Source organism: Marmota flaviventris, chromosome 12 (assembly GCF_047511675.1).
Source record: "Marmota flaviventris isolate mMarFla1 chromosome 12, mMarFla1.hap1, whole genome shotgun sequence".
Lineage (NCBI taxonomy): Eukaryota > Metazoa > Chordata > Mammalia > Rodentia > Sciuridae > Marmota > Marmota flaviventris.
The window spans coordinates 5,997,298-6,009,771 of NC_092509.1; the positions used below are offsets into that span (position 1 = coordinate 5,997,298).

At 43.4% G+C, this 12,474-nt stretch overlaps 1 protein-coding gene across 1 annotated transcript in view; it reads right to left on the reverse strand.

Moving 5' to 3' along the window:
* Positions 1-1,772: 1,772 nt before the first annotated feature.
* LOC139707888 (uncharacterized) overlaps positions 1,773-12,474 on the reverse strand; it is a 45,213-nt gene continuing 34,511 nt past the window's right edge. Inside the window, 3 exon segments of the mRNA XM_071619791.1 lie at positions 1,773-6,101; positions 6,103-6,220; positions 12,175-12,467. Of these exon segments, the coding sequence (XP_071475892.1) occupies positions 1,773-6,101; positions 6,103-6,220; positions 12,175-12,467 (4,740 nt within the window).

A 12,474-nucleotide genomic window follows, 5' to 3' on the forward strand; every position in this document is an offset into this window, starting at 1 on the left:
GTTAGCAACAATATAAGAATTATTAAAGGACCGGCCAGGGCTGATAAAAGCATAGTTAACCAGGGGGACTGTGTGAACCAAGACTCATACCACCCTTTTTGGGCCTCTCTCTCTCTGTCTCTCTCTGACTCTCTTCAAGGCGTCTTCTTAGTTTGCTCATAGATTCTTTTACAACTCCAGTATGGTCGGCATAAAAACAACATTCTTCCCTCAATGCAGCACAAAGGCCCTCTTCTCTCATGAAGAGGAGGCCCAACCCTCGCCTTTTCTGTAAAACAACTTCAGAGAGAGAGGTTAAAGATTCCTGCAAAGCTTTGATGGATGTTTCTAATATCTTTAAGTTTTGGTCCATTGCTCTTTCTAATTGGGTCATTTGTTGTGTCCCATGGACCAGGGCAGTGGTCCCTTTGCCCACCCCTGCAGCAATTCCCATTCCTAATAAGATGGCTAAAGTGAGGGATACAGGTTCCCGGCAAAACTGGATTGTATGCACCCCTATTTGATCTTCAAATGAACCTGCATCATGATAGAGCACTCTGGGAAACATCTGCACCATTACACAATAATTTACAGAGCTGTTAAATATCTGGGCTGAAATGCAAGGAGTTAACCCGCTGTCACATGCCCACAAAGTTCCATTTTCAGGAGTAAGGAAACCCTGTGTGATGCCAATATTTTTTATCTGGGTACATAAGTGTTGTTTACTTTTAGGTGGAGACCCTATACATAAGCCTGCCCCGGTTACTTCTGGGAGGGTTAAATTAGGATTTTCACCCCAATTACAGGAGGAACTCTGCACTTTTACTGCATCAGTCCCATCAATTGCTATCCCTTCATAGTAAGGAGGAGCAGAGGAGAGACAGAGCCAACAAGACTGAGTGAGGTCTGGTTGTGTGAAATTCAGCACCGCAAAGGCTCCTTCAATTAGCCCCCAGGGGAAAGGGTTGACTTCACTCTGGATTGGGGAAGTAAATGAAGGTGAAACTTGAGGAGTATGGGAAAGTGAAAGGGCCCTTGTAGATTTAGGTTTGGGTTGTCTATGAGGCCCAATTCCTGGCATGAGGGGATTGGGCCCTATGGCCAAGGGAATTTCTTTTCTCTCAAACCTGATAGTGAACCAAAGGCCAAAATCATATCCTGTGGTGTAAAATTGCATTCCATAGGTTTTTCCTGAAAGTCATACCCAGATATTTTGGTTTCTTCCTTTGGAGGTGAAGGTTATATTTAGGGGGTTGCATAGGCTATTTGTGTCACATGGAGTAGGGTCAACTAGTCCAGAAGTCCCCGCTTGGGGGCTCCGTTTAAATGGGAGACATTGTTTGGGATTTAACTTAGTATTATTTCTTCTTACCCGAATCAGACTATCAGGGGAGTTTGGGTTCCACCAGACAGCCCCTGTATGCTCACATCCCCATGACTTACAGAAGAAGTCGGCTTTTCCCCCACACAGCCGTGACTGTTTGCAGCTTCGATAGTCTGCCGGGCAAACATAATAATCCAGGCTAGCCAACCTACATCTGGCTTGCATGTCCCTACATCCATAATGTTTGTTTCCATTATCTATGGTACGGAAGGGATTTAATGGAATTTTAGTGGGATCTTTTTCATCAGGGATGTCCCAATAGGAAAGGCCTATAGCCAGCTGACAAATGTCTGGGTGGAGAGATGGCCACCAGGTCCCTAAGGGGGCTGTATGCGAGATAGACCATACTTCCTGTCCAGTAGGATTTGTGATCAGCCATCGCTGCTGAACGGGAGGATGAGGGTTAGGACTACTGGTGATCATGGGGAGAATCCATAGCCGTATCCACATGGCGAATACGCAATTTGAGAGTGTTACCAGTCTTTTCCAATTTCCAGCCAGAGTCTGGACAGGGCGCAGGCTTGAGATGAGAGGCATGGATCCAGGAAGTGATTCCGTCTACCTTTACCGCTGTAGGTGTTATAAGAAGCACCTGGTATGGTCCTTTCCAGCGGGGTTCTAGGGATGACACCTGATGTCATCTTACGTAGACGAAGTTCCCCACTTGATATTGATGTGGAGTCCCTTCGTCTCCAGGTTGATAGGCAGTGGCCAGCTGTTTTCACAGGTATCGCTGGGTTCTTTCAAGAGCTTTAAGTCTGTCAAGCAAGGGGGTGTGAAAGGAATCATTAGGTCTTAGAGTTGGGGTCAGGTCCCTTACTGGAGGAGGGGCACCATAGAGAATTTCATAGGGGGTGAGGTTACACAAAGAAACAGAGGGAGTATTTCTTGCACGAAAGAGTGCATAAGGCAGGAGCATAGTCCAATCTTTTATGCCGGTCTCCAAGCTTAATTTCATCAAGGTCTCTTTAATGGTTCTATTCATTCTTTCTATTTGTCCTGAGCTCTGGGGTCTATAAGCGCAATGTAACCTCCAATTAATCCCCAGGGTCCTGGCTAACCCCTGACTTACCTGGGCCACGAACGCCGGTCCATAATCAGACCCTATTACCTTAGGCAGGCCGTATCTTGGAAAAATATCTTCCAGGATCTTCTTGACCACCATTTGCGCCATTTCTCTTGTTGTGGGGAAGGCTTCAATCCATCCTGAAAATGCATCTACAACGATTAGGAGATATTTAAGTCCATACCTTGCTGGCTTAATTTCAGTAAAGTCCACTTCCCAAAATTGTCCTGGTCTGGTCCCTCGAAGGCGCCTTCCTACAGGAAGCTTGGCGGGGTAAGCATTAACCAATTGACAGGCCCGACAGGCTTTTGTTACTCATTCAGCTATTTCCTTTCACTGTGAGCCGGTTAGTGGAAAACTCTGTTCTTGATCCTTTAGGAATGCCTGCAGTTTCTTTAAACCAAGGTGAGTGAGTTGATGTACGTTTTTAACGTAGTGTAGGGCTTTCTGAAATTGCAAGCTGGGCTCAGTGTAGTCAAAGAGTTCAGTGTCAGTGTCCTTAGATGTTAAGTTGTCGGGGTGCTCTGATGTAGTTAAATCTCCTGACTCATATTCCCCCCATGTGGAAAGTGTTAACATGGTTACTCCGTTTAGGGCTGCCAATTTAGCCTCTTCATCCGCCCTCCTGCTCCCGACCACTACAGGATCGTTTCCTTTCTGGTGTCCTGGACAGTGCACTATAGCTAGTTCTTTAGGGCTTTGCACTGCTGAGAGGAGGCGGAGGATCTCATCTCTGTTTTTTATTTCTTTTCCTGCAGAGGTTAATAGTCCCCTTTGCTGGTAGATAGCCCAGTGTATATGAGCAGTAGCGAAGGCATAGCGGCTATCTGTGTATATGGTGGACTTTTTGCCTGCCACTAGTTCTAATGTCTTTGTGAGGGCGATCAGCTCTGCCTTTTGAGCCGATGTTCCCTCCGGGAGGCTAGAGGACCAGATGACTTTAGTTCTGCTAACTATTGCTGCCCCAGCCCACTGCTTACCATCCTGGAGAAAGCTGCTGCCATCAGTGAACCATATGACCTCAGGGTGGGGCAGTGGCTGATCCTTTAAATCCCGTCGAATACTGGTTTCTTCTGCCAGTATATGTTGACAGTCATGAGTGACGGGTTCTGATGATTGTTCAGGTAGTAGTGTAGCCAGGTTAAGTGGGGTGGGGGGTCCCAGTATTATTCTGTCCTTGTCAAGCAACAGGCTCTGATAGTGTGTTATTCTAGAGTTTGATAGCCATCTGTCTGGTGACTGGCGGATGATGATCTCTAGGGCATGGGGGGCTATAATGGTTAGCTTCTGCCCCAGCATTAACTTATCAGCATCCTTGATTAGTAGGGCCACCGCTGCTATAGCTTTTAGGCAATGGAGCCATCCACTAGCCACTGGGTCCAGCTTTTTAGATAAGTAGGCTATAGGCCTTCTCCAGGGTCTTAGAGTCTGAGTGAGCACTCCTCGTGCTATTCCTTTCTTTTCCTCAATGTAGAGAGTAAAGGCTTTTTCTACATCCAGGAGTGCTAAGGCCAGAGCAGATAGCAGTGCCCTTTGGATGTTATCAAAAGCTTGTTGGTGCTCAGGGTTCCATTGGAATTGGGCATTTCCCTTTAACAACGGGTATAAAGGAGCAGCTAAGGATACAAACCCAGGTATCCATAACCTGCAAAAGCCAGCAGTCCCAAGAAACTCTCTGAGTTGCCTCCTATTAGATGGGGGTGGTATCTGCACAACGGTTTGTTTTCTGGGCTCAGTGAGCCATTGTTTACTGCCCCTAAGGGAATAGCCCAGGAAGATTACTTCTTGCTGGCAAATTTGGGCCTTTTTGACAGAAGCTCTATACCCAAGTTGAGCAAGCTCAGATAGTAGTACTTGGGTCCCAGACTCACAGTTTTCCTTGGTGTCTGCTGCCAGTAGCAGGTCATCCACATATTGGAGTAGGGTGACTTCAGGGTGCATGGTTCTGAAGTTGTTGAGATCTCTGTGGAGGGCTTCATCAAAGAGAGTGGGGGAGTTTTTGAACCCGTGTGGGAGTCTGGTCCAAGTTAGTTGACCAGACATTCCGGTTTCTGGGTCTACCCACTCGAAAGCAAACAGCAGCTGACTATCTTTATGCAGAGGCAAGCAAAAGAAAGCATCTTTTAAGTCCAGGACAGTATACCATTTTCGCTCAGGGTTCAGGGTGCTAAGCAGATTGTACGGATTAGGTACTGTGGGGTGAATGTCCTGCACTTTGTTGTTGATCTCTCTTAGGTCTTGAACGGGGCAATAGTCCCCAGTTCCTGCCTTTTTTACTGGTAGCAGGGGAGTGTTCCAGGCCGATTGACAGGGCCTTAGGACCCCTAAGGCCAGATATTTCTGAATATGGGGCCTTATCCCATCTTTAGCTTCTTTGCTCAGAGGATATTGTTTAATATGAATTGGGGAGGCTGAGGTTTTTAACTCCACCATTATTGGAGGTTGTTTTATGGCTAGGCCTAACCCAGCAGTTTCTACCCAGGCATCTGGGTAATCTGTTATCCATTTCTGGGATAGCTTGCCTGTTTGATCAGTCATGGGGGGTGTGAAGAGTTGATGTTCATCTTCTACTGACATAGTTAAAGCCATGACTATAGGAGTTTTTACTGAAGGATTTAGAAATTCCATTTGGGGGCCTTCAGGGTTAAAAGTTATTCTGGCCCAGAGCTTGGTGAGCAGATCTCTGCCCATCAATGGGGCCGGGCATTCTGGGATCACTAGGAAGGAGTGATGGACTTTTCCTTTTCCCAGGTCCATGGTCCTCTTAGTTGTCCAAGCCCGATATTTACTGCCATTAGTCCCTTGAACTAGAGATCTTTTAGTTGATAGAGGGCCCAATGGGTCCTTAAGGGCTGAGTATACTGCCCCTGTATCCACTTCAAAGTTTACTGGGGTCCCCACCACATCAAAAGTTACCATGAGCTCAGGGAGGGGATCTGAGCCCCGACTTTCCTAGTCATCCTCCAGAGTTAGAATGGCTGGCTGGCGTGGCTGTTTCTTCCTAGGGCACTATTTGGTACAGTGTCATTTTTCTCTACAGTAGGCACATTGATCTGAGGCCAGAGGTGGTGGCTTCTGGCGTGGGCCCAGGTATCCCTTTCTGTCTCCCTGTCTCTTAACTACTGGCCTATTTGTTGTTGTGACCAGGACCTTAGTCAATGCCTCAGTCTGTCTTTTGCTTCTTTTATCCTCCCTTTGCTCCCTTTCTTTCTCCCTCCTTTGTTCCTTCTCTTCCTCAGTTTCTCTCTTATAGTATACCTTCTTGGCTTCTCTGACTAAATCTCTCAGAGTCATATCTTGTAATCCATCTAAGCATTGTAACATTCTTTTAATATCCAGGGCAGCTTGCACAATAAAGGCCATCGTGACAGATGCCTTTTGATCCTCTGCCTGAGGATCAAAAGGAGTATATCTCCTATATGCCTCCATAATTCTCTCCAGAAACATAGAGGGAGATTCATTAGGCCCTTGAATAATCTCTCTTACCTTGGCCAAATTAGTTGGCCGTCTAGCGGCTGCTCGGAGACGAACTATTAGAGCCCGGTGATAAGTGGACAGATGCTCCCTACCTTCAAAGGTGTTGGGGTCCCAGTTTGGTCGGTTCAAGGGGAAGTTGGCTTCGATTATGTTGGGAAGTTGTGTCGGTCGCTCATCTGGCCCGAGGATATTTTTTTCTAGCTTCCAGGAGGATTATCTCTCATTCCTCTGTCATGAAGAGAGTGCCTAAGAGTTGTTGGCAGTCATCACAAGTAGGCTGGTGTGAAAACATCAATGACGCAAGGTAGGCAGGCCTGCGACCCACCAAGAGGAGCAGCGGCCTGCTGAGAGGCAGAGCCGCCCCCTCCCCCTGCACCGGCAAGGTAGAGGGAACTGTGACCACGCACAGAGCAGGCCCAGTGGCCTGCTGAGGGGCAGAGCCGCCCCACACCCCCCGCGCCTGCCAGGTAGGTGGAACGGTGACCACCGACAGAAAAGGCCCAGTGGCCCGCGGCAGGACAGAGCTTCCAATCACTCCTGCAAGGTAGGCAGACCTGCGACCCACTGGCAGTACAGCTCCAGAGGCCTGCAGAGGGGCAGAGCCGCTGCCTGCGCCTGCAAAGAAGGCAGAACTGCGACCACCGACAGAACAAGCTTAGCGGCCCGCAGAGGGACAGAGCCGCCGCCTCGCCTGCAAGGTCGGCGGACCTGCTACCTACCGGCAGAGCAGGCCCAGCGGCCTCCCGGCATGGTAGGCACATTGCCCCAATTGGAGGAGGGGCAGAGCCGCCGCCCGCGCCTGCGAGGGAGACTTTGCAACTATACAAGACCAATATAAATATATAGGGGGAAAATTCAATAGCACAACAGTTTCACCAAGTAGAAAGGAACGTGAACAGTATGAAGAGACAAGGAAAGAAAGGACCACAAGCAATGCAGGTCAACTCAACTTTAGAAGAGGTAATAGCTGCAGCAGATGGAATGTCAGATAAAGAATTCAGGATATACATGCTTCAGATGATCTGGAGTCTCAAGGAAGACATCAGACAGCAAAATCAGACAATGAAAGATCACTTCAATAATGAATTATATAAACAAATCCAAGAAGCAAAAGATCAACTATACAGGGAGATAGAGGTTATAAAAAACAAACAAACAGAAAACCTAGAAATGCAGGAAGCAATAAACCAACTTAAAAACTCAATTGAGAATACTACCAGCAGAGTAGAACACTTAGAAGACAGAACATCAGACAATGAAGATAAAGTATTTCAACTTGAAAAGAACATAGACAGCTCAGCAAGACTGTTAAGAAACCATGAGCAGAACATCCAAGAAATATGGGATAACATCAAGAGACCAAATTTAAGAGTCACTGGGATACAGGAAGGGACAGAGTTTCAAACCAAAGGAATGAGAAACCTATTCAATGAAATAATACGAGAAAACTTCCCAGACTTGAAGAATGAGACAGAACCCCAAATCCTAGAAGCCTACTGGACGCCGAATGTGCAAAATCATAAGAGACCCACACCTAGACACATTATAATGAAGATGCCCAACATACAGAATAAGGAGAGAATTTTAAAAGCTACAAGAGAAAGGAAGCAGATCACATTTAGGGGTAAGCCAATCAGGATAACAGCTGATCTTTCAACACAGACTCTGAAAGCTAGAAGATCCTGGAATAACAAATTTCAAACACTGAAAGAAAATGGGTTCCAACCAAGAATTGTGTTTCCAGCGAAATTAAGCTTCAGGATGGAAGATGAAATTAAAACCTTCCACGATAAACAAAAGTTAAAAGAATTTGCAACTAGAAAACCATCTCTTCAAAACATCCTCGGCAAAACATTACAGGAAGAGGAAAGGGAAAATAACAATGAAAACCAACAGTGGGAAGTAGGACAATAAAGGGGGGAAAATAATCAAAGAGGAAAACAAACCATGTTTAGTAACATAAATAAAAAATATGGCTGGAACAACAACCCATATCTCAATAATAACCATAAATGTTAATGGCTTAAACTCTCCAATCAAGAGACACAGGCTGGTAGAATGGATCACAAAACAAGACCCAACAATATGCTGCCTACAGGAGACGCATTTGATAGGAAAAGACATACATAGGCTGAAGGTGAAAGGTTGGGAAAAATCATATCACTCATATGGACTTCGGAAACAAGCAGGAGTATCCATACTCATATCAAATAAAATAGATTTCAAGCCAAAGTTAATCAAAAGGGATAAAGAGGGACACAACATACTGCTCAAGGGAACCATACACCAACAAGGCATAACAATCATAAATATATATGCCCCAAACAATGGTGCAGCTATGTTCATCAAACAAACTCTTCTCAAGTTCAAGAGTCTAATAGACCACCATTCCATAATCATGGGAGACTTCAACACACCTCTCTCGCCACTGGACAGATCTTCCAAACAAACGTTGAATAAGGAAACTATAGAACTCAATAACACAATTAATAACCTAGACTTAATTGACATATATAGAATATACCACCCAACATCAAGCAGTTACACTTTTTTCTCAGCAGCACATGGATACTTCTCAAAAATAGATCATATATTATGTCACAGGGAAACTCTTAGACAATATAAAGGAGTAGAGATAATACCATGCATCCTATCTGATCATAATGGAATGGAACTGAAAATCAACAATAAAAGAAGGAAGGAAAAAGAATACATCACTTGGAGAATGAACAATAGATTACTGAATGATCAATGGGTTATAGAAGACATCAAGGAGGAAATTAAAAAATTCTTAGAGATTAATGAAAACACAGACACAACATATCGGAATCTATGGGACACATTGAAAGCAGTTCTAAGAGGAAAATTCATTGCTTGGAGTTCATTCCTTAAAAAAAGAAAAAAAACAACAAATAAATGATCTCATACTTCATCTCAAAATCCTTGAAAAAGAAGAGCAAAACAACAGCAAAAGAAGTAGAAGGCAAGAAATAATGAAAATCAGAGCTGAAATTAATGAAATCGAAAAAAAAGAAACAATTGAAAAAATTGACAAAACTAAAAGTTGGTTCTTTGAAAAAATAAACAAAATCGACAGACCCTTAGCCATGCTAACGAAGAGAAGAAGAGAGAGAACTCAAATTACTAACATACGGGATGAAAGAGGCAATATCACAACAGACACTTCAGAAATACAGAAGATAATCAAAAATTATTTTGAATCCTTATACTCCAATAAATTAGAAGATACTGAAAGCATAGATAAATTTCTTAAGTCATATGATCTGCCCAGATTGAGTCAGGAGGATATAGACAACCTAAACAGACCAATATCAATTGAGGAAATAGAAGAAACCATCAAAACACTACCATCTAAGAAAAGCCCAGGACCGGATGGGTATACAGCAGAGTTTTACAAAACCTTTAAAGAGGAACTAATACCAATACTTTTCAAGCTACTTCGGGAAATGGAAAAAGAGGGAGAACTTCCAAATTCATTCTACGAGGCCAACATCACCCTGATACCTAAACCAGACAAAGACACTTCAAAGAAAGAAAACTACAGACCAATATCTCTAATGAACCTAGATGCAAAAATCCTCAATAAAATTATGGCGAATAGATACAGAAACATATCAAAAAAAAATTGTGCACCATGACCAAGTAGGATTCATCCCTGGGATGCAAGGCTGGTTCAATATACGGAAATCAATAAATGTTATTCACCACATCAATAGACTTAAATATAAGAACCATATGATCATCTCGATAGATGCGGAAAAAGCATTCGACAAAGTACAGCATCCCTTTATGTTCAAAACTCTAGAAAAACTAGAGATAACAGGAACATACCTCAATATTGTAAAAGCAATCTATGCTAAGCCTCAGGCTAGCATCATTCTGAATGGAGAAAACTTGAAGGCATTCCCTCTAAAATCTGGAACAAGACAGGGATGCACTCTCTCACCACTTCTGTTCAACATATTTCTCGAAACACTGGCCAGAGCAATTAGACAGACGAAAGAAATTAAAGGCATCAAAATAGGAAAAGAAGAACTTAAGTTATCACTATTTGCAGATGACATGATTCTATACCTAGCAGACCCAAAAGGGTCTACAAAGAAACTATTAGAGCTAATAAATGAATTCAGCAAAGTGGCAGGATATAAAATCAACACGCATAAATCAAAGGCATTCATGTATATCAGTGACAAATCCTCTGAAATGGAAATGAGGACAACCACTCAATTCACAATATCTTCAAAAAAAATAAAATACTTGGGAATCAACCTAGCAAAAGAGGTGAAAGACTTATACAATGAAAACTACAGAACCCTAAAGAGAGAAATAGAAGAAGATCTTAGAAGATGGAAAAATATACCCTGTTCATGGATAGGCAGAACTAACATCATCAAAATGGCGATATTACCAAAAGTTCTCTATAGGTTTCATGCAATGCCAATCAAAATCCCAACGGCATTTCTTGTAGAAATAGAGAAAGCAATCATGAAATTCATATGGAAAAATAAACGACCCAGAATAGCAAAAACAATGCTAAGCAGGAAGTGTGAATCAGGCGGTATAGCGAAACCAGACTTCAAACTATACTACAGAGCAATAGTAACAAAAACAGCATGGTACTGGTACCAAAACAGGCGGGTGGACCAATGGTACAGAATAGAGGACACAGAAACCAATCCACAAAACTACAACTACCTTATATTTGATAAAGGGGCTAAAAGCATGCAATGGAGGAAGGATAGCATCTTCAACAAATGGTGCTGGGAAAACTGGAAATCCATATGCAAAAAAATGAAACTGAATCCCTTTCTCTCGCCATGCACAAAAGTTAATTCAAAATGGATCAAGGAGCTTGATATCAAATCAGAGACACGCCGTCTGATAGAAGAAAAAGTTGGCTACGATCTACATACTGTGGTGTTGGGCTCCAAATTCCTCAATAGGACACCCATAGCACAAAAGTTAATAACTAGAATCAACAAATGGGACTTACTCAAACTAAAAAGTTTTTTCTCAGCAATAGAAACAATAAGAGAGGTAAGTAGAGAGCCTACACCATGGGAACAAATCTTTACTCCTCACACTTCAGATAGAGCCCTAATATCCAGAGTATACAAAGAACTCAAAAAATTAGACAATAAAAGAACAAACAACCCAATCAACAAATGGGCCAAGGACCTGAACAGACACTTCTCAGAGGAGGACATCCAATCAATCAACAAGTACATGAAAAAATGCTCACCATCTCTAGCAGTCAGAGAAATGCAAATCAAAACCACCCTAGATACCATCTCACTCCAGTTAGATTGGCAGCCATTATGAAGTCAAACAACAACAAGTGCTGGCGAGGATGTGGGGAAAAGGGTACACTTGTACATTGCTGGTGGGACTGCAAATTGGTGCAGCCAATTTGGAAAGCAGTATGGAGATTTCTTGGAAAGCTGGGAATGGAGCCACCATTTGACCCAGCTATTCCCCTTCTCGGTCTATTCCCTAAAGACCTAAAAAGAGCATGCTACAGGGACACTGCTACATCGATGTTCATAGCAGCACAATTCACCATAGCTAGACTGTGGAACCAACCTAGATGCCCTTCAATGGATGAATGGATAAAAAATGTGGCATTTATACACAATGGAGTATTACTCTGCATTAAAAAATGACAAAATCATAGAATTTACAGGGAAATGGGTGGCATTAGAGCAGATTATGCTAAGTGAAGCTAGCCAATCCCTAAAAAACAAATGCCAAATGTCTTCTTTGATATAAGGAGAGTAACTAAGAACAGAGTAGGGTCGAAGAGCATGAGAAGAAGTTTAACATTAAACAGGGATGAGAGGTGGGAGGGAAAGGGAGAGAGAAGGGAAAATGCATGGAAATGGAAGGAGACCCTCAGAGTTATACAAAAGTACATACAAGAGGAAGTGAGGGGAAAGGGAAAAATAATACAAGGGGGACAAACGAATGTCAGTAGAGGGGGCAGAGAGAGAAGAGGGGAGGGGAGGGGAGGGGAGGGGGGATAGTAGAGGATAGGAAAGGCAGCAGAATACAACAGACATTAGTATGGCAATATGTAAATCAATGGATGTGCAACTGATGTGATTCTGCAATCTGTATATGGGGTAAAAATGGGAGCTCATAACCCACTTGAATCAAATTGTGAAATATGATATATCAAGAACTATGTAATGTTTTGAACAGCGAACAATAAAAAATTTAAAAAAAAAAGAAAAAAAAAATCAATGACTCAATCAGACATGTGAGCCACGTGGGGTCCTCGGAAAAAGGGGGATTGTTATTTTTCCAGTTATATAGATCTGAAGAGGAGAAAGGCCAATACTGGTAGGCTTGCATTTCTCCACCATGGCCATCCTCTATCATTGGCCCATAAAGACGGAGGGGAAGTATCACGGGGGCTTCAGGGTTTTTAATCATTCGCTGCCAGCGAGTTCCTTTAGCCGGGCCAGCTTCCTCCAGGGGAGGAGGGGCTATGTGTGCCTCGGGGAAGTCATCTGGAGGGTGCTGGGCCGGCTTAACTTCCTCCAAT